We start from the raw sequence: 27,701 nt of genomic DNA on the forward strand, positions 1-27,701 counted from the left end.
GAACGAGTCTTCCCGTATCTCAGGGGAGATGGGCACGCAGCCCCGCTGGCCCCGCCGCCAGGCACTGGCCATTTTGATACCGGGGCCCCCGCGAAGCACGCTAAGGAAAAGACGATAGGAAGGAGTGCGCGCTCCTTCCGAAACACACACTTCCCATCTTCCCACTTGACAAAAAGATTAGGATTTCCGCCAGAGAGCGAGTTTAGACCACAAGCACTTGGACAACGCTCCACTTCTTCAAAACAAACTCGCAGGCAGGAGGCAGGCAGGAGGCTGCCAGGATCGCTGCCCCCCGCCCGGCTCCGGCAGCGCCACGGCCCGGGAAAGCCCGCGGGGAGCGCGGCCGGCACCTCCCGTCACCCCTCCGTGTGCCCACCCTGAGAGGCACAAGCGGGCGCCCCCCCGGGGGGAGCCCCCCACCCCCGGGCTCCCCCAGCCCCGCAGCGGGGCGAGGACGCGCTGCCGCGCCGAGCCCCGGGGCACCGCGGAGCCGCAGCCGGGGCCGCCGGGCCCGGGCCGTCCCTCTCGGGGCAGCGGCCGCCGGGGATGCCGCCCCCCCTCCGCGGATTACTCAGCGTTTCCAGTGGGAGACGGCGTGCCCCCTCCCCGCGCCCCGGGCCTCGGCCCGCCGCTTACCGATGCCCGGCGCCACATAGACGAAGTAGAGGAAGGAGGAAGAGAGCGAGAAGAGGAAGAGCGCGGCCAGCAGCGAGCGCCGGGGCAGCAGCCGCCAGGCACAGCGGGGGCCGCGGTGCCACCGCATGGCCGATGCGGCGCCGCCGCCGCCCTGCTGCTGCTGCCGCCGCCCTGCTACCGCCGCCGCCGCTCACATGCGCCGAGGCCCGGCGGGAAGCGCCGCGCCTGGGCCGCTCCGAGCCGCCGCCCGCGCCCAGCGCCGCCGCATGAATGAGCCGCGGCGGGGCGGGGCGGGAGGCGCGGGGCGGGGCGGGGCGCCCGGGGACCGGCAGCAAACTCCCGCCGCCGCCGCCGCTGCAGCGCCGGGGGATCCGCGGCAGAGACCGCCCCCCCGGCCCCCCGCGGCTGCCGGGCACCCTGCGGCCCCGCTGTGGTCCTGGGGACACCCGGCCACGGACCTGGGCACCCCTGGTGGCCCCAGGACGCCTGGCTGTGGACCCTGGGGCCCCGGGCAGTGACCCAAGGACACCTGGTCATGGACCTGGGCACCCCTGATGGCCCTGGGGCACCTAGCTGTGGACCCCAGGACCACGGGCGGTGACCCAGGGACACCTGACCACAGATGTGGGCACAACTGATGGCCCCAGGACACCAGACAGTGAACCAACAACACCTTATGATGGACTGGGCACGTCTTGATGGCCCTGGGACTCTGGGCAGTGACTCAGGGACACCCAGCTATCGACCTGGGCACCCCTGACGGCCCCACGACACCTGGCCGTGGACCCCAGGACACCCGGCAGTGACCCAGGGACACCTGACCACAGATCTGGGCAAAACTGATGGCCCTGGGGCACCAGGCAGTGGCCTCAACATGCTCAGCCATGGTCCTGGGACACATGCTGATGGTCTTGACATACCCAGCAATGGTCCTGGGACACCCAGCAATGACATTAGGACACCCAGCCATGGTCCTGGGGTACCACTGATGGCCCTGGGACACCCAGCAATAGCCCCTGAGCCTCAGCAATGGCCCTGGGACACCCTGCAATGGATCTGAGACACTCAGCAATGGTCCAGGGACATTCATCCATATGCCTGGAACACCCAGCAATGGCCCCAAGACACTTGACAGTGGCTCAGGGCACCCAGCCATGGTCCTGGGACACCTGGTAATGAACCTGAGACACCCAGCCGCAGGAGAGCAAGGACACTCAGCCCACCAGGCAGCAGGGGTCTGTTCAGATGAGTGCTGTGTGCCCCCCAGACACTGCGCAGGAGGCGCAGCCTGGGAGGAGGTGATGGGCACAGATGGGCAGAAGTGAAGATGGGGCGAAGCCATCACGGTCAGTGCAATGATCAGCACCAGCAGCAATCAGCAGCCCCGTCGGTTAAAGAGTAATTAAGCAGTTTTGCACATGTTTCTGGGCAGTTCCTCTGTTGTGTGTAGGAGGAGTTGGAAGGAGATACGGAGATGCCTGAAAATGAAAAACTGGAAGAAACGCCATCCCCATCAGGGGAGCCAGAAGTAGCTGCAGAGCAGATGGGGCCCAGTCCAGCCCATGGAGCTGTGATTTTTGCCTCATTTATGATTGCAGGATCAGTGCAACTCAGACTTCATTCAGGGGAGGCCGGAGGGAGAGGTAATTCTGTATTTCATCGACAGACAGAGCTGAGAAAACTGAGCCCGGGCTCCCAGCCAAGGGCGGGATGCAGGGCTGTGGATCAGGCATGCAGGCAGAGGCTGGCCACCTCCACCCAGGGTGGGCAGCAAAGGCAGGGGCACCTCCCGTAACGGCGGGCTGTGGGGTGGGAGATGGGGACAGACTGTCTGCTGGGACATGTCCAGTGTGTCCCCAACTGCTTCCGCGCCCCAGGGTGAGCCTCTCCCCAGCAGGGAGCGAGGCATTGCTCAATCCAGACTTCTGACCCAGCCAGACGGTGACTGCCTGGCTGTGGGCTGGGGGGTGCCCAGCGCCAGCCCCATGTCAGCCAGGGGCCAGACACTGGGATAAAGGATTCTCCAGGTACAGCTGTATATTACAGTAATTCCAGGAAGGATTAGCCCCCCTTCCAGCCTGGATGCAGTAAGGGCAAATGAAGAAAACAGTTCCCATGTTTGACAAATGGGAGACAAACATGTTCCTGTTAGAGACATAGGTTCTCAGAAGAGAGAGGAGATAAAAAACAAAGATAAAGTAAAAAAGAGCAGGGATAAGTAGAAATCTCTCTTTAAAAGGTAAGGCATTAATTTTCTTAATGTGCCAAGGTGCAGAAGGATCTCAAGGGCAGAAGACCCTCAAGAGCCAGAAGGCTGAGGAGGAAAGCAGGGATTTCCCTGAAGAGGCTGTGTGAGCTGCATTAACTTCAGGAACAAGGAAACTGGTACTTGTTCTTCTTTTCCAGAATTGCCACTCCATCACCACCTTAACTGAAATAAACTAATCCCTGAGCCCTATTAATTTCTGGGAGCCCACAATACTCCAGCAGAACTGCACGGCCAAGTGGTGGCTGGAACTGCTGTTTGCAAAATACCTTTTATCCAACTCCTAAAAGGATGCCTTGGTCAAGGAAACTCAAGATTTCTTGCTTGGTTTATGATTTGTTTGATGCAGACATCGTCAAAGGTGAGACATCGTCACAACCAATAATCTAACCTTTTAAACATATTTAATTAGCAATGACATTGCTGGAGGAGCCACCCAGAAACTCACTCCCAGGCCCAGGCTGCCGCAATGGGGACTGTCACGGAGGAGTGAAGCCAGGGAAGCCCTGGAGCCATGCTGGGGCATGCCTGCCCTGCTGCCCTGGCTCTGACTCACCTCACCTCTCCCTCTCCCAGGGCTCAGCTCAGTCCCACTCAGCCCACTTCACTTTCCCCACCCCACCCCTTTTTTTTTTTTTTTTGCTTACTCCCTCTTTCCCTCTTCTCCCCATCCTGCCTCTCCACTAAGGGAATAGAAACACCAGCCAAAGCCATTCTCCCTCCCTTTGCCCTCTTCCAATAAAATAAAATGAAAAACAACAGGAAGAGAGATTTACAAGTCTCAGATCATTCCACAGGGCCAGGTGAGGACTTCGGGGTGGGAGCACTTCTGAGCAGGGCTGTTGCAGGGAGCGTGTGGGTGGCTCATGCCCAGGGAGTCCTGGCTCGGTCCCACCACCTTCCTCTGCCTGCCCTGCTCCAGCCTGCACCTGCTACTCCAGCCCTCCCAGCCTGAGGTGGATAAGCCAAGTCCCATTTTCTGCAGAGTTTAACATATGGATGGTGCCTGAGACACTTTAAGGAGGGCTTGTGTGAGCAGCTTTGCCAGCAGCCTGAAGGGGAAGGTAAGATCTCTTGCTGTGTGGCCATGAGCAGGAATGGAGGGACAGGTCCTGCCAGCGCACCTACGCTCACAAGAAGATGTAGCTGCACCCTTAAAGCACGTCTCCACATAAAAGGCATTCTGCATCACTGGAGGGAGAGCTCTGTTTTGATGGCTTGGGGGTGCCCCGGTGCAAGTGCGGTGCTTGGAGGGACGGTACAGGCACTATTGCACCACGCACGGTCTGGAGAGGCTGGAGCTGCATATTCACAGTGGCACCAACACAGTTGCTCAAGCGCTGTGTGTGGGAGACCAGCCTGGGAGCTATCATTGCTCACTCCTGATGAACACTGGCGTGGCCAGGATGGGCAGACGTCTGGCAGGGCCAGATCCTGTGCCCAGCTGCGAGAGCATCGGAGCCACTATGGGAGAGGGTGACCAGGGGCTGCCCTGCACCCTGCAAGGAGCAAACTCACCTGCCCAGTAAGTGCCCCAAGGTCTCGGACCTCTGAAGGATGGTGTCACATGCTCCCAAGGGCCAGCGGGGAGCAGGCAGGGCTGGGGAGCGCTGCACAGCAGGGTTAGCAGCAGAGCCACACGCAGGACCTGGCCCCAGAGCAGGCAGCCATGTAAAACAGCTGCTGTGGGGAACCTAATCCTCAGTTTTGGGGTTGAAACAGTCGTTAAAGGGCTGCTCCACTTCAACCACACACCTTTTATTGCCACTTTATGCAAAGGCTTGACGCGGACTGTCTAATCTGGGAGGATAATCTTTGTTCTGCCACTTCAGCAAATAACAGATTGTAGCAAGGATGTCACAGCCCTCACTAGTGTTTTGCTGTCTTTGTCATAGTCTCCAGAGCTTCTGGCACCTCCAGCCCCAATGGTAGAGACTTTCCAGAATAGACTCCATCCTGTGATTAGGAAAATGCCTCTACTTAAAGGTGAGGACAGTCAGCATTGCACCATGTCAGCCCTCCAGCTGCTCAGCAATGCTGTTTGCTTTAGATCTTCCCTGGAGTTTCTGCTGCCAGATGGTTTGTGAGCAACGTGGGAGCCTGAGCTGTGTCACTCAGAGACGGACACTTGGGGTGGAGTAGATGCTGACCAGCTCTCGGCTTTACGAAAACAATGTGCTCCCTCTGTTTTTTACTAAAAGTCTCTTTGCAACACAGGGCTTGCTCCAGCTCCATTTAAAGCCAACGCAGTGTCATCACCAGCTTTGAGCAGGAGCAAGATACAGAGGATGCACAGTAGGAATGTAAATATTTTCTACATTTACACCCACAGACACAGAGTATGCAATAAATACTCACTCAGCATATCGTTTGCTGTGTGCCAGATCATAGACATAATTATTGATGCAGCAGGTTTTTCAAAAAGACACAACAGGGTGTGTACTTAATTTGGCAATAAGAGCACACCTAAGTGGCCCTGGCATTTTTGGCTGTTAAGACCACTGCCACCCACGAGTGCTGCTGTTTTATCTCACATCAATGTGTCGGCAGCAGCAGAAAGGAAACCAAAGGCAGATATTTGTTTATTAAGATGGAAAAACTCAACTGAACACTGCAAGGTGCTCCTTGCCAGCAGAATTACTGTAGACCAGTTCTCAGATTATGCCACCCACTACACTTTCTAACAAGGCTGTTAGGGCTCCGATCTTAATAGCACCTGTACACGTGACTAACCATAGGGACTGCTCATTCTACCACAGTCAATAGATGTGTCATAGCTCCCAAAAGGAGGCAATATCGACAGAAATCATTTTGCAGAGCTTCATGTTCACTTGGAAGGTGGCTGTCATCAGAAAAGTAGGCTAAAATATTAAGCTTGTCATGGCACTTTGCAGAGATGCAATTGATTTTGTTGCCTCTGTTTGCATCAGCCTACCTCTGGAGGCTGATGATCTATCCCAGTCAAAGTGGTCTTGTGTAAAGCTCATAAAATGCCTTTGGGATCTAAATATTCTGTTGAGGGAATACATCAGGCTGTACTTTCCAAAATTTCACAAGGAAGGAAACTTCAGCAGACAGGAAGTAAAATTATTGCATAATTTAGTGTAAGTCCCTTATCCAGATTTTCAAATGTCATTTAACAAAGCTTTTCAAATGTCATTTAACAAAATATTTTCTACATCTCAAAAAGTTATGATGATGGCTGGGCTAAAATACTGTCAAACAGCCCGAACTGTCTAAAAGTCAGAAAATAAATAGGCCATCTTCGGCACACCAGGAGGTCGAGATGGGGGTGCCAGGAAATTCTCCACTGGGGCCAGCCTTGTTTGTGGACGGTATGGAAGAACACTGCTCTTCCCTGGTCTGATTGTAAGGACATCGGGAAAAACCAGATGAAAGGGCAGTGCAGGCAGAGGTGAAACCCTGCCTAACTCCTGCCAGGTGATAGCGATGGAAAAGAAACATCTGGACTATTCAGACATTCAGCTGGATTTCAAAACTAACAGCAGAGGCAAGAAAATGGGATCAAACTCTGCCTGTATTGAAGCCACCTGTAAAAATGATTTCAGGACTTCACACCATGTAGAAATGTGACTGCCTTCCAGAAATCTGGGGACAAGGACAACCAGGAACAAAGAACAGTTCAGAGGAAATTGCTTTCTATTAACTCATAATTACATAATGCAAAAGTAACTTGCAAAGGCCAACAGCTTAATTGGATTCCCAAGCGGGGAAGACAGTTGTGTGGTGAATAAGAACCTTCCAGCTATGTTAAATACCGTGTTTTAAATATAGAATATAAATTCTGCTGTGCAGCAGAAAATGCCCATTACCTTCAAGAGCTGCAGCTGAGGGGATTTTAACCATTTCCACTCTATCGCTGACCAGCGCAAACTACCCAGGTGACCCAACGAGACGGCTCCATTCTGGATGCCTCCTCATACTTCCAGCCACACAGCTGAGTCCCAATTAATTCTGTGAATATATTTAGATATTTTGCTGGAATAACGTGTAAAGGCTTCCAGCCATCTTAACCTTCTTCCCAGCCTGGATTTTGATTAAGTGGAATAAATATTTAATTAAAAAGGCAAAGAGCTGAACCTCTTGACTACCCAGGCTTTGCCTCTGTAGTCATTGCCCTTTGATGTACAGGGAAAAGGCTTGTAGGACTTTCTTAAAACAAGTGCAGCCTTTCATTTCTTTTAAAATCATAGCAAGGTCGGGCTCGTTTTGGGGTTTGTCGCTCAGAAGCGGTGTGGTGAACGTTGCACAAAGTGATTCCTGCTGAGCTTGGTCTGATGAGGGGAGGCTTGCTTTGCCCTCCACAGCCAACAGGACCTTGGGCATTTGTTTTCCAGGTCCCCATGTCACTCACTTCCCTACGAAAACCATAGGGCTGGAAGGCTGGCCCTGCTGCCCCCTGCTCCCGCAGCAGTCCCGAAGTGGTGACTGCTAAATGTTTGCTGTGATGAGCTGTAACATAGACATGGAAAAAGCTCCTGGTCATGGCCACTGCAGAGCTCCGGGGGACCTGCCGGCTGCACTGCAGTGGGTACCAGGCAGGACCATACTCAGGATGTTCTCCTGTGTAGAGCACTGCTGTGGTGCTGACACGAGGCAGGTAACACTGACACACTGCATAGTGGGCTGCACATTGGTGACAGTGCTGGGTGAGAGGCATGCATGGTGGCCACGCTCCCCTTCCCTTCCCTGTAACCTGCAATTCAACAAAGCACTCAAATACCTGCTTAAAAGTCACCAACTTCAGCACGGCTTAGGCATGTGCTGAATCAAGGCTTGGGAAGCAGCTCAGCCCGTGCGAGCGATCTGCTAGAACCATCAACACCACCCTTTCGGGTTCCCTCTCCTCTAGGCTTAATTACCGCCTGCTTTTGGTGCTGGCACCACTTGTGCTGTATGCTTTTATTTTTCCCCGAAGGAGCATTTGCACCTTTGCTATATTTATTTTATTCTGAGGAAATCCTAATGATTTTCTGTCATGCTTGATTTTGTTCCTGTTTCCAATGGGACTCCTGCTGTTGCTCTATAAATATCTGACTCTGAAATCTTTGCAGAAGAGAGCGTGACCAAGAGCAGAAAAGGTGAAGTCAAGCTAAAGAGACCTTTACCAGCTCTAAAAACAGCTGCTGCTCTTGCTGCTGCAACTGATTTATACCTCATCTGGAGAGCAACAGTTCATAGCCCAGAATCGTTGCCTCCGATGATTTATTTGGCTGTGCTGGAGTTTGGCGACGTGCTGTATAATGTTTTTTGCATAGAAGTGTCACTCTGAGGGAGGTTTAATTGCTTTCAACATGGATGATGATAAGAACGCCTTGGAAAAGCTATTTGCATACATTTTCTCAAATGCCAAATGTGTAACTTCCTCCACGCTCAGGCAGTCTGAGGCTGCTTCCCTGCATTACTCAGCTGTGCTGGGTGCCTCTGAAAAATTAACAACCAGAAAATCCCTAGCATGGAGCAGAAAGTGAAACTCAGGGCCAGCAGGATTGTTTGTAACAGCTATAACAGGACTCTGAATATGGGGTTGCAAACTATAAACCGCCCCAGGCCCCCAGCATGCAGGGCTCTACAGATGCTGCTGCTTGCAGAAGTCCAGCGTGAAGCAAGGGCAAGGGCTCAGCTTGCCCATTCCCAGGGTATTGGCCTGACTTACTGAGCAAAATAAAGTAAATGAGTGATTTCAACAGTACAGGGCTGGAGTCAAAGAGCTGATCTGCCACCAAGGGCAGGGCACACACCTGCACAAAGCGACACCCGCACCACTGCTCACACACTGTCTTTGCAGTACTGGTTCTGGAAAACGCTCACCAGAGTCATCCCTGTGATGACCTTCACGCAAGGCTGGGAGGTGCCACGTGCACATCTCTTGTCCTTCCTTCTCCACAGAATTCAAGGGCAAAGTATCTCTTGAGTGGCCTCTGAGGTTTGCACAGCATCCGTCACAACAATCTGGTTTAAATAGATCTTTACTCCACTGCATATCTTACTCTACAGGGCAGTTCATTTTTCTAATTACTTAATGCTTTGAAGCATCAGCTGTTGACATAAGCAGGACCCTGCCTATAGCAGTGAAATAGGTATTGATTCGATACCGTCAGTGCAAGGATCCTCAGGCACCCGGAAGTGACTTATTTCCAAACTGCAGCCATCCCCCTAGGCAAGCTTGCTGCCTGCCTGCATTTCCCAAGATACATGCTCTTTTTCAGCCTAGACGTTGTACCTGGAGAGAAGAGTTATTTACAGCAGTCCGGGATCTGCAAGCTGGTTGGCACCGCTGTACGACAGCCCCAGCTGTGCTGCCACACACAGCAAAAATCAGGAAGCAGCACAGCGTTATTCTGTCCATCACATAGTGAATCTGCTGCAAGACTAACACCTTCTGGAAGGATCAGATTTATTGTAGAGGTGCTGTGCAGCTGCGTACATGTGTGTGATGGATCAGCACCTTTTGCGTGCAATGGATTTGCTAAGTGTGTACAAACCATCTGCCCAGTAAAGCCACAAAGAAAGGCACCAGCCCTGGTTCCCCACACGGAATGGCAGAGGTCCCATTCACCCACAGGGAAAGACGGCAGTCATCGCAGGGTGGGCCTTGAAAGAGGCAGAGCATTTCCTGATGGACACCACGTTTTTGGTGTGACGGGGTTGTCTGTGCCAGCCCGGATACTGCAACATGGCACCATTTGGCGGTGGCACCGTGGCTGCCAGCCAGATTGGTTTGGTTTTGCACATGTGGCTCTGTGTGTGCTATGTATCCATCTGAAGAACAGGAACAAGGGCTGCAATCCATGATCAGGCTGAGCCTGTGCTGATATTTCCTCTGGTGAGCTCAAGACGTCAGCCCAAGCCCATGCCAGGGTCTGCAGCTGACAGCACAGAATGACCCCAGATCACAGGGCAGGGCAGGGCAGGAAAGGCAGAGCATCACCAGCTGGTACGGGAATGGTGGAAACTGTAGCAAAGCAGAACGCAATCATCTAACCTGGAATTTAATCAAGACACCAGGGCTCATATTTGCTTGTTATGAACAACCTGAGTGACTACATGATGTAACTGCAGACAGAAATATTCCAATTAAAGGCTGGGATTAATTTTGTAATAGCAAAAGTGGAAGTTGTAGTTTCTTTATTTCTCGCTGTCACCTAGTTAAAGAAGTGTAATTCTGTGGAATTTCTGTGTCAGCCAACATCCTACCTTCCTGAAACACAAGCTATGAGGTTCATTACAGAGTTTTACAGCTGTATTACATGGTCTGTGATAGAGAGGTGGCCAGTGGCGATGACCTACTGGCTCTTCTGGCCCTAACTGCTATGTGTCCCTAAACAATCGCCACCTCATGATTCACAGGGAAGAGAGGTACTCCCTGCATTACCAGCATGACAGCTGGTTTCAGCCAGGTTCACAGAGTTTCTCATCTTATGCAACCTGCACTAGTTATTCACAACAGCTGACGGCGGCTAGCAGGCAAGTTTGCTAAGAAGGGTGCCTAGTTACAACAACAAACCAAACTTGGCTTTGCCATGGGCATATTTTTCTCAGATAAACCAAGAAAAAAATTTTTTTTACAGTGTGCAGTTCATTATACACAACATGGATTTAAGCTGTTTAGTTTGTAAGGGTATTTTGAACTAAACAAACACTTTTTGTTAACATTTTCACTAGCACTGCAGATTTCTAGGTTTAGAACAGCACTGATCTCTTTGAGCCAGTACTGCTTTGCTAGGACAGAGGGGTGAGATGTTGTACATCCCAGCTGAAACTCTGAGACCATGCAGCCATTTTTCTGGCAGTGTCTCTGAAATTCATTGGAGGCATCAGCCGAAGGCCTGACCCTCAGGCTTTCCCTTGGCTTTCAGAGCAGGGGGACCCGCTGGGTTACAGCTTCGTCTCGCCCCACAGCTAGGGAGAGACATGGGCAGCAGCACCGTGGCGATGGGTGAGGCACCCCCTTCAATTCGTGTACCAAGGCTGGATGGATGTGGCAGAGAGAAGGGGCAGATGGAGCTATCAGAAGGGTCATTGCGGGGGTGAAAGGAGGCTGCCAGAGCTGAGCTCTTCTTGGGAAGAAAGGGTCCAAGGAGAATGGCCTTGCCAAGGAAAGAAACAATTCCCATGCCCTCAGCTCTTGGTCTGTTTTCACCAGGCTCTCCTCCTCCAGTGCTGCTGGAGGGGGTCTGGCTGGGGGGGAGTGGATTTTCTTCAGAGGCTCTGGTCGGGTGCTGTGTTTTGGATCTGTGACTAAACCAGTGCTGATAACACCGCAGTGTTTTACCTACTGCTGAGCAGGGCTGGCACAGCATCAAGGCTTTTTTTTTCTTTTTCCTACTCTGCCCTCTCAACAAGGAGGCTGGGGGTGGTGAGAAGCTGAGGGGGAGACACACAGCCAGGACAGCTGACCCCCAGTTACCAAAGGGGTATTCCATGCCATAGGATGTTGTGCTCAGCAATAAAAACTCAGGGACAGGAGGAGGAAAGGGGGATGTTTGAGGTTATGGTGTTTGTCTTCCCAAGTAACCTCTGTTTGGTTTGCTAGGAATGGTCGAACACCTGCCTGCTGATGGTAAGCAGTGAATGAATTCCTTAATTTGCTTTGCTTGCTCATGCAGCTTTGCTTCACTTATTAAATTGTGTCTCAATCCACTAGTTTTTTCTCACTTTCGCCCTTCTGATTCTTTCCCCCATCCCACCGGAGGGGAGTGAACAACTTGGGTGGGTGCTTACCAGCCCACCACAGCTAGATAAGTTTCCTTCCATTTAGCCTTTCTGTTTCTTTTGTTATGTTTCCCCCCTTTCCTATGAGATGGTTACCACTCTTGCCAGTGTTAAATCTCTGTTATTGTTGCTTTTTCATTTTAACTCTCTTAAATCTGTACTTCTCCTCCTATCTCTGCTCCTGGCTGCAGAAGCAATGTTGCTCTACCCAGGGCAAGGCAGGCCACATAGCCATGGGAAGGGATGCCCTGCTCTATGATATGGGGCCTTCATGTTGTGTATCAAAAGCGATTTGTGGAGTAGGTGTGAACAGGAGCTGTGTTTTATCAACAAACCAATTGCTGTCCTGATGAGGGATTACAGAGATATCAGAAGCAGCAGAACATTCTTCTAGGGAGACACTTCAGAAGAGTGCTCATAAAAATCACCACCAGCTGCTTCTGATGGAAAGAAGACATGAGAGAAAACATGGTTTACTAGTTAGAGCAGGAGTCAGCACATTCAGATTACTGTTTTTCTCTCTGCTATCACTTTGCTGGATACTGAACTGGATACTTGCCTCATATCAGCTGTGAAACTTCTCCCAGCAGAGGCACCATGGGCAGGGTAACAGAGCCTACCAAAAAAATCTAGGTCCTACTGCTTGGATTCCCAACAATCTGCTAAACAGCACTCTGGCTGCATCAGGGCTACTGAGCAGAAGCACCCAGCTGGTGGGACATCTGTGTGCACACTGTCATTAAATCACACTTTGGGGTGCCCACCCCAGGTGCCTCCCTGTGTCCCAGCTGCCTTTGCCATGCCATCCCATTACTGGCAAAGGGCAGAGAAGATTGGCATCCTTCTTGGAAGGGCCCTGCGCTGCCTCCCGCAAGGGCTGGCAGGTATCGGAGGCAGCTCAAGAGCAGGCTGCTCATGTAAGCGTGAGGTGACAAGTCCTGGGAGTGCCCAGCAGCTCCAGGCTACTGCTCCGAGCGAGAAATGCAGTTTGTACAGTTGTTCTCTTTTACCATTGCCGTTTGTTTGTAGACATGTCACAGCAGATGCGTCTCACCAGTACAACGGATACTTGGACTCATTTGGGTCTAGTACCAGTAACTGTAATCCAGCTAACAACACAGTCTGTTTATCAGAGTTGTCACAAAGATTTGTTAATTCCCACTGCCGGAAGGGCTTTCAGGATAGTCTGCAGCAAGGAAGGAGGAAGAATTTTTAATGTCTATGCCAACAAGAATGTAATTCAGAGAATACCTAAACACTGCCCTCAGCAAAAAGGTATTCAGCATTACAAACAACCCCCATTGGAGGGGCAGGCAGTGAAGAACCGCTGTGGGAGAGAGGAAGGCAGAGGACATGCAAGGCCAAGCTTCCTGCAGCTGGTATTCAGGTTTCACCTCCCGGGTGATGAATGGCTTCTGTCCGGGAAGCAGCTGCTGCATGGCCATCGAGGGCGAAGGCGGACACAACACTCATGGTCCCTCGCATGCATGGACACACATCCAAGGAAGCTGGGGCAGCCAGGTCCAGAACAGAAAAGGAGGTGGTTCTGCTCACAGCCCGATGCAAACAGGGGACTGGCTGCTAGAGGAAGCTGCAGATACTATACATTTCCACAATTTCAAAATGCTGAAGAGTAGCTGGAGGCTATCAGGAGCAGGACTGCATCTGCTTGCCCTGCTCTTTGTCTCTCAAGAGTTCTGCTTACAGCCTCTGCTGGCTTTGTGTAGGAGAAGAGGCAGGTGTTGTTTTTTTAAATTCTAATTCTAGTCTGACCATAATTGATTTTTCCCTTCTTGGTTATTTTGTTTGTCTTTCTTAATTTACAAATGATGGTTTCTACTGTTGGCATCTTCTTTCCCTGTCATCCCCTCTATATATGCACACATGCAACATGCCATCAAATTCTGGGATAGATACACATGTACCAAATAGATACACTCCAGAAATCACACCTGTCACAGGCTGCGGGAGGCTTGAACTTGCAATGCATGTTTGAAATTAAGCATTTAACAGCCCTCTGAAGAAGAAACTACATTGACTTGAGGAAGACATTCAGGAAGATATGGAAAAGGGTGGTACTTTGCTGTCACTGCCTTCTCCCCTCATTTTCTGACCGTGCAGAAGCATTTGGAGGCCACTGCTGGAAAGAAGGCCCAGGGCCTGCAGGACCTGCTGGCCTGACACAGTGCAGCTGCATCCCTGGGCCTGGCAGAGGACATGGCCATGGCGCTGCATAATGCTGGGCTTCAGCCTGTGGTGCGGTGAGCCTGTGTGGCTGGCTGCCTGTGGTGGCCACAAACATCAGATAAGAAAGGTGTTAGTGAGAGCTGTCTGTGCCAGTAAACAAACAGAAACCTGTTTACTGGGAGATTAGAGTGAAAAAGTGGGACCAGATATTCCCAGTCTTTTCGAGTCTTCAGATAAAGCATTGGTCAGAGGGCAGGAGGTAGGGCATGCTGTGAGATGTGCTTCCCAGCTCACTTGTTGACTTGCTGTCCATTTCAGGGCTGTTTCTCCAGCCTCTCTGTGCCTCAGTTTAGGCATTTGTAAAATAGCAACTGCCTCCTGCTGAAGCCTGTCACTAAGCATAACCCATTCATGCTGGGAGAGTCACGTCTTGAGACAGAAGGCCCATCACACACTGCTGCGAGAGCAGACTCGGATGAGTCATGGCACACAAGCACAGCACCAGCTCTGAAACACATGAAATGCCTGAGCTCTCAGTCCAAAAAAATTTGCTGTTTAAAAGCAAAGCTGAGGAAGGACAATTCCTCTATGTCCTGTCTCTGGGCTGCACCTCCTGGCCTCACTTGACAGGGTCTGAACCATTCACTCAGCACAGCCTGTCTGCTGGGAAGCCTGCCAGCTCCATGGATGGGGACTGTGTCTGCCTACCCAGCGGAGTTGTCGGTGCGTGGCAGGGCACAAGCCAGCATGAACAAGGATCTGGTACCAAAAATGAGGAAATGAGGTTGGGGTCAGGAGGGCTGCATTTTCCTGAAGGGCAAACAGGGCTGGAGAAGTCAGCCATTACTTCTCAACAAAGAACACCTCACCCCACCCCCATGTCCAAGGAAAGGGAGGAGTTCAGTCTCCCCAGCCTGTGTATTCAGCCACCTAACTGGCAGTGCCAGCAGGTGACATGACAGTGACCTTGGGAACATTCCCTTCCCAGCGCCCTTTGGGTCTGTGTTTCCAAGGGCTGATCCCATTTGTTTGCATTTCATTGCAGATGGATCACAAGTTCTGGTGACTGGCCACAGCAGCACATCTTGCTGGGCACTGACTACAGCCATGTGATGGGCTTCCCTCTGTCACTGCTTCCTCCTAGAAACACTCCAGATTTAGCATGTCAGAAGCAGATAAAACATGAAATGAAAGGCAAACAAATAGTTTCTTTTTTAGATCCACGCATCCAATAGTTTCAAACAACAAATACCAAAGCAACAGGAGAAACATTATCTGCTGAGAACTCATGCCTGGAATTTGCATATATACATATATATATATATATATATATATTTGCTTATATTTATATATGTAAGTGTGTGTATATGTATTCACACAGGCATATGCCTACTGCATATATCTAGAGAACAGGAGAATAAGACACTATATATACCAAGACACATTAAGAAGATATAAAACCAAATCTATATAGTGAAGGGTTTAAAACAATTTTCAGCATTTCATCAGTCAGCTTAAGAGAATCCTTCCCATCTGCCCAAAAGCAATAAAGCAAGCAAATTACACAGCTGACTCTTTCCCTACCTTCTTAGCAGCATGTTTAACCTTTGCCTGTATAATAAATAAATGTCCTGAGTCTTATAACAAAGATCATTCATCCTCTCTTTTAAAGTACCATCAGTTCTCTCTCAGTCTCATACCAGAGTGCAGGAGAACTGAGAGAAGGGAGTAGGAGGAGATGATCTTACTGCACAGATTGTTTTCAGGCCAATGCAGCTCCTCAGCATTCACATCCCAGCCTGCCAACGTCTTCAGGAGCTGTGATGGGACCGATCCTGGGGAACGAAGATGCCCCCAAAAGGCAAGGCTTTTGTAAGCAATAAGTGTCCTGTTGGCACTTTGGTGCCATAGCCATAGGCATTTCCTCACATGCAGCCTATAGATACTGACATTTTAAGACTACTCCTGATTTTGGTATTGTTGATACTGCTGATTTTGTCTTATGCCATTGAAATCCCAGGCTCATCTTGTTGTTTGGCCTATACCATATTCCACACCAAAATCAGAATCTGGCTTCAGGTGAGCTTAGAGTGTAACCACTCTCCACACCCCAGGAAGTATTTTCTTTTTACTACAAAAGCAAGCTATGAAGGTGATTGGTGTATTTAAGTACTTGTAGGATAGTTCTACATTAAATTTAGGTGAAGCACTTCTACCTTACCTACATGTGGCAGCCTCCTCCCACCACCTAACAATGCTGCAGGAGGAAGTTCACTGGTCTCTGTTTCAGAAAGACTTGAATCAAGGGTCACTCCAGCCTGCTTAAGATCACCATGTTTGCAGATAATCTAAAAGGCGAATGCAGAGCTCTCCACGGCCAAAGGCTGCCATATCTGCTAAACCAGGTCCCTAGAGCAAGCGTGGCATGCCCTTGCTCTTTGGAGCTGACAGCCTCCACTTACAAGAAAGAACAAAGTCCTGTGCCTGTAAATTAGCACCTTCCCCTACATTTCCAGCACAGGGTTACAGCTGGTCACTTACTCATCTGTGCTTGCCCTCAGTGTTCCACACAGCTATCTATTTAGGCTGCTCTGTATAATTGAAGAATTAAAACTAAATACTATGTTACCTACAGCCACATCATCTTAGATGAGCTTAAACAACTGTGAAATTCCTGGGATCTATTAAAAGAAACATTCAGTGCACACATTAATCAACAGATGCTCAGTAGCTGTGTATCAGAAAACCACAAGTGAGAAGCAGGCTGAAAGGCCTCCTGCCAAAATGATTACTTTCTGTTGCCACCAAGTCCTTGGAAAACCATCTGTATAGAGATGCTAGACTGGTGTTTGGTTCAGTAGTTATCTCTGTGGCAGTAAGTCTGACTTACCCCTTCTCAGTGGCAACAACAGGTCAAGCAAGCAGTGGTATTTCCTGCTGATGAGTCAGGGGTGAGACATGAAAATCACTGTCTCTCCATACAGAACATTTTAGACATTATAATTTGATATCACCTGTGGTTACTTCACCCACAGTGTGTGCTCTCAGTGGAAATGCGACAATTCACAGTAGCTGACCAACTGCACCTCCTGGTACTTGTGGCTTTCTGTTCTCACACAGTTGCTTGACTCAGCAGCCCCTGATCAGCCTCCAGCTGCTCTGATGCTCCCTGCTCCCACAGGGGTCCCTGGGATTCTTGTCCTCCTCCTACCTTTTACCTTTTTCTTTTTTTTTTTTTCTTTTTCGCTCCCCCCCCCCCCCCCCCCCTTCAGATCCTGGCTTTTGTGAGGTTCAGTCCTGGATTTTTATTTCTCTAGGTTCCCAGGCCTCTGCTTTCCTGGCTCAGTCCTCCTTCCTTCCACATCCCTTCCTGAACCCTTCCCATGGCCCCCAACACCCATCTGTGATTTCCCTTTGGCCAGGGCCAGCAGGCACAGTGAGGAGAAGGTCAGCTCACGTCCTGCAGAGTTGCATCTGCAGTCATCCCTTTTCTACATCAATCTCTCAAGACTAAAAGCACATGACAGCTACAAGAAAACAAGCGTGGAGTTTCCTGATCATGCCAGTTTAATGATTTAAGGAACAAAAACAACCAAAAAAATGAGGCCAAAGTCAAGGCCAAAACCAAAAAAGCCCAAAACAACACAAAACCAAACAGAAAGCAAAACAGCTAAAATTTCTGGCTTTCATTCTTAGGCCAGATGACCTATTCTTCACGCCAAGCAAAACTCGAGTGACTAAGAAAGATAGTTTTAAGTTTTTCTTTATTCTACACCAGTCTGGTACAGAAATGAACATCACTCTGATGACAGCTGCAAGAGCCCATTGCAACAGATGAAGATTACACGGGACTCTAGCCATGCCCTTTTCCTGGTCCGGCACTGCTGCAATGGCTCTACGTCTTCCACCATTCGCTTTTAAGAAACTTTGCCCTTGCAGACAAACCCAGCTACTCCTTTTAACTCAGAGCAGCATAGGCACAGCTATAAGATATGGAGGAAGTGGGCTACAGGGAGGAGGAGCAGACTCCTATCAGAGCTGCACAACAGAAGAGGCACCAGTTATGAAGTGGCAAAAAGGAGGCTTCCAGCTGTGCAACAGGGGAAAAGTTCTTCACCCTGACAGTGGTGCAGCATGGTGAGAGGTCTCCCAGAGAAGCTGGGAACCCTCCATCCTCAGAGATTTTCAAAATTTATCTGGACAAGAGCAACGTCCTCTAACTTTGAAGTTGGCCCAACTGTGAGCAGGAGGCTGGACTGGAGCTCTCCAGAGGTGCCTTTCAACTATTTTTTCTCTGATTTCTAGATGGATAGGGTAAGAACCAGGCGAGGAGGACTGGGCTGCACAACAGGGGACCTTCTTCCTGTCGTATGACCCAGAGCATGAGCCATACTGTGTGGAGGCGAGATGCCCCTGGCCCTCACTGTCCTTCTCTGCCATGTTCCCACCTGTTCTCCCTCAATCCCTTTCAATTTAACTTCTTGCATTTTCATGGAGCTTCCCAGAAAAGCAAAAGAAGACACCCTAAAATTAGTAAAAGCTAAAAACATGCCAATTTGCAGAAGACCAATTCCGTTTTAGAGATGTCCTCAAGGGAAACACTGAGAATTCACCTTTTAGCAACCAGCAACTTCCAGCCATCTAGACTGACCTCCATAGTCCTCCGGTGCTTTGACACAGAGCATTTGGAGCACTTCACAAACACTGAAATTGGCCGAGTCTTGGCAAACTTTGAATTTTAATTTTTGCACAAAAAAGGAAGATAGCATTCACAGGAAATTTCCTGTGTTTCATCCATTTAAGTGTAACACATTCTGGATCAAGCTTCATTATTTATGGATGAAGTTGTTGTTCAAAATCTCCACCCCAGAGCATCATGAAAACAGAGATCAAAGAAGCAGAAGTGCCTGAGCTTAAGATGTGTTGGAGGGCCGCAGTCGCCCCTAGTTTCCAAATGGGCAATGTCCAAATGCACCACTTTGCAAAGCGCCACTCTCGTTTTTCACTGGCATCAGTAAGCTTTAAGTGCGCCACATCACATGTGCTAAGCTGAAGTCACGCTCTCTAAATTGTACCAAACACTACTGGGATGGAGAGAATGAGTTAAAGCAGTTAGGGATTAGCAAACTGCAGATTGTCAGAAATTAGCCAGTGTGGGAAAAAAATATTTGGTTGTAACTGTAGTAAGGCTATCTAAGTAGGTCACCACAAAACCATATCAGAAGATGAGAGCAAAGGAGGTGTGGGTTCAGTCTCACTACAGGAAACCAGACATTCTCCAGCTTTGCCCTGCCTGTGGAACAGATAAAACCAGCTGCTGCCCAAATCTCACTGTTTTTTAAAACTCATGCATGTTCACACCTATTTGAGCGGCTTTCACTTTCATGTAAACGGATCACATGAGTGACAGTGTGTCTGTGCCATAAATCTAAAATTTCATTTTAAGTGCACAGCTGATACACTAAAGGGCCTTCAAAATGACCCGAGCTATACAAACCAGTATGTCTGCTGTACAATCCCCTTTTTTTGCCCTGAAGAAGTCAAACCAGCAATGAACAGAAAGGCATGTAATGACATTATACTGTTTGTTTCCATAGTGCCCACCATCCCAGCATCTCAGAGTTTCACAGACTGGATGTGTGTCCATGGCTGGCTTTATAAGCTTGGAGTTGCTAATCAGCCCCATTTTCCAGGGTTTTTTTTCGATTTCCAGAATGGATTTGCGGGAGAGCTCAGAGACCCGAGTCAGAGCGGCAGCCTGTGCCAGAGGACGGCATTTGAAACTCACACTGAGTAAGGCTGACAACTCGACGATATTTTAACTCAAGAGCACTTTGACACTGATTTTGAGGCACTGGCTTTCTATTTCAGTTTGATGGTAACCGGATAAATGCTGATTTGACGCTTCCTTTTTGCTGTAAGGCTAGGTTTTCAGTCTGTGATTAAGCAGTGAAAGCTGACCACGGATCAGCTGCCCAGGTCTGCTCAGGCAGTGGGAAAGGGTTAGAGGGGCTGCACGTTGATCGTGTCTTGTTTAAAAAAGTCAGGACCAATTTCCTGCTTTTAGGCAGAATACTTTGACGTGATACTTCGGCATACTTTTGCAGTCATTATACCCAGGTTTCAGCAGACCCTCTCCAATAACCCTACGCCATCCTGACCTCAGTCTCCATTTAAGCACAAGGGGTTACGTATGAGCTTCGGTGATGGTGGTGGAGGGACAAGGAGCCACCAGGCAATGACAGTTGAGGGACAAGTTGCGGCTGGGTGATGGCAGCTGAGGGGAAAGCAGCTGGGCAATAGTGCTGGGGAAGGAGCTGTCAGGTAACAACGACTGAGGGACAAGCAGCTACTGGACGACTGTGGCTGAGGGACACGGAGCTGCTGGGCAGTCCTGGCCAAAGCAGGAGGAGCCACCAGACAACTGCAGGACAAGGTGCAAGGCCAGGGTGACTGAGGGAGAGTAAGCTGCTGGGTGGTGGCAGCTCTGAGGGACATGGTGTCAAGCAGCAATGGCTGAGGAACCAGGAACTGGGCGATGGTGGCTGAGGGACGTGGCACCAGGCTGTGATGGCTGAGGGACCAGTTGCCATAGGGCAAAGGTAGCTGAGGGACACAGCACCCAGGCTGTAATGGCTGAGGGACCAGGGCTGCTGGGTTATGGTTCAGGGACCAGAGGCCATGGGGGATGGCAGCTGAGGGGCCAGAAGCCATAGGGTGATGGCGGCTGAGGTAGCAGAGGCCGCGGGGCGATGGCAGCTGAGGTAGCCGAGGCCGCGGGGCGATGGCGGCTGAGGTAGCAGAGGCCGCGGGGCGATGGCGGCTGAGGCAGCCGAGGCCGCGGGGCGATGGCGGCTGAGGTAGCAGAGGCCGCGGGCCGATGGCGGCTGAGGTAGCCGAGGCCGCGGGCCGATGGCGGCTGAGGGGCCGGGCGGCAGGACACACCGCCACCGCTCCGCGCACGACGACGCGCCGCCACCACGCGCCCAACCCCTCTCGCCTCCCGCCGCGCGCGCAGCCGCCCCGCTCCCACGTGACGTCCCCCTCCCGGCCCCGATCACGCGCCCGTCGCAGGAGGCCGGCGGCAGGCAGCCCCCGCGCACGCGTGCGCCCTCCCGCCCCGCCCTGCTTCTACCATAGAGACTGCGGACGCGCCCGCCAGAGTGTCGCCCAGGAGCCCCGGAAGTGGCTGCATGTGGGGCGGCCCCGCAGGAGCGCGGTGGGAGGTTTAAGCTGGCGGCCGGCAAGATGGCGGAGTGAGTGCGGTGGCGGGTGGGCCACGGGCGGCGGGAGGGGTTGGCCTGCTTCCCCCGGGCCCTGTTGGCGGGAAGGCGCCGTCTCCGGGGCAGGGCCTCGCTGCCGTGTGTCCGACGGGGGCGCCTTTGCCTTTCCCCTCAGCAGGGGCTTCCGGGGGGAAGGGGGCAGCGTCCCCAGCCCCTCGGTGCCGGCCTCTCCGCTCAGCGCGGCGCCTGCAGCTGCGGGACGGCCCGCCGTGTAGTGGGGCAGCCCGGTGGGCTCTGCCTGCCCTTGGGCTGGGGGCTGCGGGGCGGGCCCCTGGTGGCTCTGGGAGCATCGGGCCCCCGGGCGCGGGAGGCCGGCTCTGGAGCGGCCCTGCGCGGTGGGGAGGGCAGTGGGAGCTGGCGAGTGCGGTCCCGGGGTCCCTGCACAGCAGGCTTGTTACACTCGGCAGGCTGAGCGGGGTACTTCATTCGCTTGAGTCTGGCTTTCACCTGCACCCCGAGCTGCAGCACAGAATATTTGGTATCTGAGGTGTGTGAAGGAGCTCAGCAATAATCGGCTTCGTGAATCTGAAGTTCCAGTATTTATCTGTGATCAGAGACCACTTCTAAAAAACACTCTTAACATGTTGGTCACCAGTACAAATTCACTGTGACCTGGTAGTTATTTCATATGTGCCTGTCTTTGGTAGGCTAAGTCTTCATCTTGCTGCTCCCATCCAGTATAATCACGTGTTATGTTATCCTGACAGGTCCGCAAATGCCACACGTGAAGTCATCAATGTCACCCTCCACACTACGCTGGCTGCTACTACCAAACTGGTGGTACCAACACCTGCTAAACCTATCCTTCCAGTTCAGACTGGAGTCCAAGCACAGCAAGAGGAGCAATCTAGTGGCATGACGATTTTTTTTAGTCTTCTTGTTCTAGGTGAATGATGAACTGAAAGTCTTTTAATCTCTGTTAATTGTACTCTGTCTGAAGGATATAGGCCAGCTTTCTAAATCATATTTATTTATCCTCTGGTTTTCTCTCCATGAAGTGGAATATCATATAGGCACAGGGGGTTAGAAAATTGGGTATACAAATGCCTGAACCTCCCAAAACTGTAGAAGGCTGAAGACCATTCCAAACCTTTTCACTGTGGTCTCAAATGTGCAAACAACATGCTTAATTGTCTTTGCCTTCTTTATCAAGCACATGGCATATGTTCATATATGAAAAAGACACTGTCAGAATACTCTATGGTGTTTGCATCTGTCTTTGAGGACAGTGTACTGGATAGATGCCAATTTAACTACTTCTAGCACTTCTGGCCAGCCCTCAGATATTTTGGTATATAAACCAATAGAAGACAGTCAGATTTACGTGCACAAATACTAAAGTTCAGTATCTATTTTTCTGGCTCTCGTTACTTTCTTACATTCCTACAAGAGTATGATAATCTGCAGATTGCCATAATTGTATTAATGTTGTACCTCTATAGGCATTTTGAATGACAGATGCATGCCCAGCTTTTCTGTAAGTCTGGGCTGTTATCTTATTTTAATAGAATATAGTTATCTCTCACCATCTGCTTAGAGCAGTGCTGTAATCAAAACTGTAACAATAACAAAACTTTATGGAGGGTTGAGGTTCATATGTTCTCATTTGTGTTTGGTTCCTTCAAAGCAACCTACGCAGAGACACTTTCTTGTGACAGATGGGTCACCTAGTCTTTTAAGTGGTTATTCTTTCCAGTAGCAAATGGAGAAAATAATAGCTATGGAGTGGACAGCAATGCAGAAACTTCTTCAAGACATTTGAGTTTAAAAAAGGATTTTTTTGCCTCCTATAAATAACTTACTAAGTGCAGCAAAAAGTAGAAGGCTTCTACTTATTTCTAAAGTGTCTACTTGTCTTCAAAGAGGGTTAATGTTTTTCCAGAGGTCAGTGGCATATTAGAATTCGAACAGAAACAAAGGAAAGACCAAAGCAAAATGCAGTGATCAGAAGACCTCTAAGATTAAAAGAAAGTTTCTGAATACATGTGTCTCGTGGATTTTAAAAGGGCCATTCATGGAAAAATTGTATTCTTAAGTCGCAAGAACGGAGCTATGATTTTTTTGGCTGTGTTCCAGCCTATTTATGCCATTTTAGTAACTTAATGGATCTTAAAAGCATCACCCTCAGGACAGGGGAGTTCCCTGAACAAAGTAAAGCCAGTATGAAAGCTTATTTTTCATAGTTATTCCCATTTATAATGTCTGATTTAAGAGTGTAGGAATAGTAAAAATGAATGTGTATACCATACTCTTAAATCTGGATGTTGTGAGCTGTAAAATGCTCTTTGAAATGGGCTAAACTGGAATAGACCCAGAAGCAGATCAGTTCATGGCTGTGTAGTGTCAGAGTCAAGCACCAAATTTCAAGTCCCTGAAGTAGCATGAGTTAGTCTTTGACCCCAGATTTCTATGGCTTGTTTATCTGTTCAAACACCAATTCACTTTCAAAGTCTTGCCTCTGTTCTGCTGTATTCATGTGACCTATGAATTCCCTTCTTTTATATTATATGCTTTTACTGTGCTCATCCTTAAAGGGACGCTCAAATGGTCTTTTAGCCTGTCCAGAACACTGGGTTTTTTAGTCTGTTGCCTTGTTGTACTCCTGATACATACAAGTGCCTGGAGCAGATGATACACTGCCAGATATGAACTGAGCAGTCTTACACAAGGAGTGGGTGACCAACAGCTAAAGAGTATACCAGGCTGCCATAATATTTATGGTGGTGGGAGTTACTTCTTAGGCTATGGTTGCTTTTTGGTTTATTGCCAAAGTAGTCAGAAGCTGCTAGAAAGGAGATGGTGATTAGATCAGTTGAATAGAAGGCATGTTTGTGCTTGCGTTGGAGTTCGCTGGAAATCCGTCATGTCCAGATGCCTTTATGGATCTATCCCAAAGAGCAGTATAGAATGCTTTTAACACAGTAATCCTAGATGTCGTTACTAGATGCATATTTTTCATGTTATGAAACTCAATAATACTGATTGACAGGTGAATAAAAACTTTGCTTGGGATACATGATGAAGATATTGCTCCCATAGTCTGTTTGGCACTTAGCAGCCAAATATCTTAGTTGCTTGTTAGTCAGCTTCTGAACTGCTGCAGTTTCTACTACAGCTTTTTAAACACACCAGCTTGCGTGCATTAAAGTATCGTACTGTAAACTCAGGTGTTTCAAGAACTGGTTGATCCAATATCTTAAAGATTGGTGGAGTGGAAGTGGGGTAAATATGTGGGAGAGCCCTGCCAGTCTTCATGAGTGGAACCATCCCTGCTCATCACTCCAAACCCACAGCTTTGTCCCTGAACAAATTACATGCCAGTAATTGAGCAAATATTACTGGTTTTCATGAGTTCTTGCTCAGTTTGTAAACCCATCCATCTATTCACGTGCACGTCAATGAAATGCTTACCATGTTGTTATGAACCGAGTGTACAAGATAGCAAGTGGCAGAATGCAGGCGTTAGTGTGATATCCCGTTCCTTAGCACTGTATTGGAGAGTGGGACAATGAAAAATGATACTTTATTTATGAGGTTTGTACTTCTTTGTGACTATATAGTTAATACAGATCATGTTGTAGACCCCCAGTAGTTCATGGGTGGTGGGATCCAGTAAACCATGCCAGTGCTGAGAACTACTTGTGGGCCATTTTGCACCTTTTCAGGTTGAAATCTGAAAACACTCTTCTAAACCATCTCTGAGGGGCTGGCTTTTAGCGAACTAGAAGGAGCTGTTAAACCAAATCACCAAGAGCAGTTCCAAGAAGCTAGTTCGTTCCCAGGTTCAAAATACGCACTGTTGTATTGTGGCCTGGCACTGTGCTGCCCACGCTGAAATAGGGTGAGAGTCACAGACACAAGGCACGGAGTAAGAATGAAGAGTCCTGTTGCAGTTGTGACTAGGTTTGCCAAGTACACAGTTTAAAACAGTTTCTGCTGCAATTAACAGGCCACAATTTGATTCCTGTATGTAAAATGCTATTGACTTAGCTTGAGCTTCAGTTGCTTTCTGACAAAACAAGCAGTAATACAGCTTATATCCCTGGCCACTGCAGAATGATTTGTTAGCAAATAGAAATACATGTATTATAGGCAAGCAAGCCAGATGTTGTTTCTTTGGTTGACCCTTTGTTGAGCTAAATTAAAATGGGAGAAGAATTGTGGTACTTTCAATATGGGGAATATTTAGATCAAAATTCTTAAGAATTCAATAACCCAGGATTATTTGATGCTTTTAAATAAATTTCCTGCCTGCAGTAGTTGTAAATAAATCAAATGGTGTCTTCCAAAATTATCCACGGAAGGTACCCAGATCTGCTATACATCCTTTGTAATTTGCCTTTACCATTGGCACAGAGGCTGTGATGGGATTTTCCTATTACTGTAACCTTTGTTCTTGTTGTGAGACATAGGCTTTCTCCCTACTGGGTGAAATACATTACTACAGTACAAAATTGAATTTTTAAAAATAATAAGTGAATGTTGCATCAGATTTAAATTCTGGTTGTTTTTTAACTTCAAGCCAGATCTGTCTTTTCCCCTCACTGGTTTAACTTTTAGCAATGCTCAGCAATAAATGTCTCTTGCTGATTTGGATAAGAATTTGGCTGCTGCTTGTTATGAGAACCGGGGTATTTGAACAGTTGGCCTTCTGCAACCTCATAGCCCCAGTGAACGGGAGTTACAGAGGCTATTTAGCGAGACACTTCTGAGGTGCACAAAAAAACAAGAAGCACCAGTCGCAACTTGCAAAAAGGGAAATGTGGATTGGAGAGAAGAACATTCTTCACCATAAGACTTAAGCAGTGGGACTGGGGTTGACAGAGGTTGTGACTTCTCTGTCTTCAGAGATTTTCAAACTTGACTGGACAAGTCCCTGGTAAGCCTTCTTTGATTTCAGGTTAGCCCTGCTTTAAGCAGGAAGTTGGACTAGATGACCTCGAGAGATCCCTTCCAATGTAATTTTTCAGATTCTATAATTATCGGTTTGGGTAAAGTCCATTTGCTCAGAGGGACTCAGACGTGAAAGCGTTGCTTTGAAATTTTAATTGAGGCCATGTGTACATGTATGTTTTAGTTAAAAAATACAAAATGGTTTACCAAAAGCTTTATTAAAACTGTATTCTGTATAAATCATTTTTTACAGCTACTGCTCAGAGAATGTTTTCTTGTAAGCTGAATCAGGCTTTAAATGTAGTAATACTTGTATTTTTAGGAGATAATTTTGAGGCCTAAAATTTGCTTTTAGTTATTCTCTGTCATTTGTAGATCCATTTATGTACTTAAGTGAGAATTAGGTTTGAACTAAAATTTGGTTACTTGCATTAGTGAGTTTCTACTGAATCATTAGCAGTAAGATTTGCTGCGTGCATTTTAGTATTCCCACTTAAAAGTATATTTTATTCTCTTCTAACACTTCTAAATCTGATTTTTTTCCCTTCACAGCTATCTGCATCATATTGGTGCATTTACTGATAAAATACAGACTTCATTTTTTACCAGAGAGTGTGGCTGTTGTTTCTTTAGGTGAGTAACTGGAACATTTTTATATTGAATTTGTTTACAGACTACCCTCGGTAGCCTGTACTTGAAATAATGCTCTGTTATGTGTTAACCATCACTAGAAAGATGTGGCAAACTGCAGCAAAGAAAACAACCAATTCGTATGATTAGATTCATGGGAGAAATCAAGAAATGAGCATATGCGCAGAGGCTAGCGCAGTAAAATGATACATAACAGGCACTATAGGGGTGTCACTACCGGCAGCTTCCTCTTATTTTTGCATCTGGACAAGATATGGCCACATTCCCTGGCAGCAAGACTCTGGCCTTCCCTTTGAAGTAGTATATGTGTTTGTTTTAGTTTTGGTGGAATGATGTCTGTATATGTGATTTTAATCTAGTTGGGGACTGTAATTGCATCCTGAAAACTTGGCTGGACTTCCAGATACTGAACTATCCCTTCAGTAACATGACAAGAGCTCTTCCTGTGACGTGAGCTATAAGAGTACCACTCTTAATGGAGATCAAGTGCTTACTTAATATGAATCAAATTGGGAATATTCCTAATCATGTAGTTTTATGTTAGGGTAATTTCATTTATTTGTATGCTGTTGCTCCTGATGTATTAATGTCTAAATGAGGAGGGAATCAGGCCAAATACAGTTATTTTCTCTACATAATGTTTAACATAACGTTTAAAGAACCTGGCCTAACTAATCCCAGCAACAGTTTTTCAGCTGTCTCTGTAACTTGTTTACAAGAATCTGTGATATTTTGCTTCTGTTAATACTGACACTTTCACTGACAGCCATTCTGAAAATAGAACACAAAGAGAAAGGTGCTAAGCTATAATCCTAACGTAGCATGGGGGAGTGTAATACTTGTTGAGCAGGTAGATTTTTTACTTTCTCCTGGGCTTTGCTGGTGTCTTCTGCTCTCATTTCTTAACTGTAGTTTCACACAATTTCTCAATGGGAGGGAGTAAGCTTTCTGGTGCTTGTCAGTACCTTATGCTTTCTGAAAAACAGGGATCTTCTTGCATCTTGGGTGTTAGATTGAAAAAATCTTAGAGCTGTTACTTAGCAGAAAGA

At 48.6% G+C, this 27,701-nt stretch overlaps 2 protein-coding genes across 2 annotated transcripts in view; one reads left to right on the forward strand and one right to left on the reverse strand.

Annotated features, from left to right (window-relative positions):
- Nucleotides 1–6,040, reverse strand: part of B4GALT5 (beta-1,4-galactosyltransferase 5) — a 45,413-nt gene extending 39,373 nt beyond the window's left edge. Inside the window, exon 1 of the mRNA XM_080404600.1 lies at nt 637–6,040. Coding sequence (XP_080260726.1) covers nt 637–763 — 127 coding nt within the window. The 5' untranslated portion in view covers nt 764–6,040. The remainder of the gene's footprint in view (nt 1–636) is intronic.
- Nucleotides 6,041–20,874: 14,834 nt separating this feature from the next.
- The window catches only part of SLC9A8 (solute carrier family 9 member A8), a 30,824-nt gene continuing 23,997 nt past the window's right edge, over nt 20,875–27,701 (forward strand). The window contains exons 1-3 of the mRNA XM_080405124.1: nt 20,875–21,081; nt 21,816–21,994; nt 26,554–26,634. Coding sequence (XP_080261250.1) covers nt 21,074–21,081; nt 21,816–21,994; nt 26,554–26,634 — 268 coding nt within the window. The 5' untranslated portion in view covers nt 20,875–21,073. The remainder of the gene's footprint in view (nt 21,082–21,815; nt 21,995–26,553; nt 26,635–27,701) is intronic.

The sequence above is a fragment of the Falco punctatus genome (genome assembly GCF_963210335.1).
Source record: "Falco punctatus genome assembly, chromosome: 10".
Classification (NCBI taxonomy): Eukaryota; Metazoa; Chordata; class Aves; order Falconiformes; family Falconidae; genus Falco; species Falco punctatus.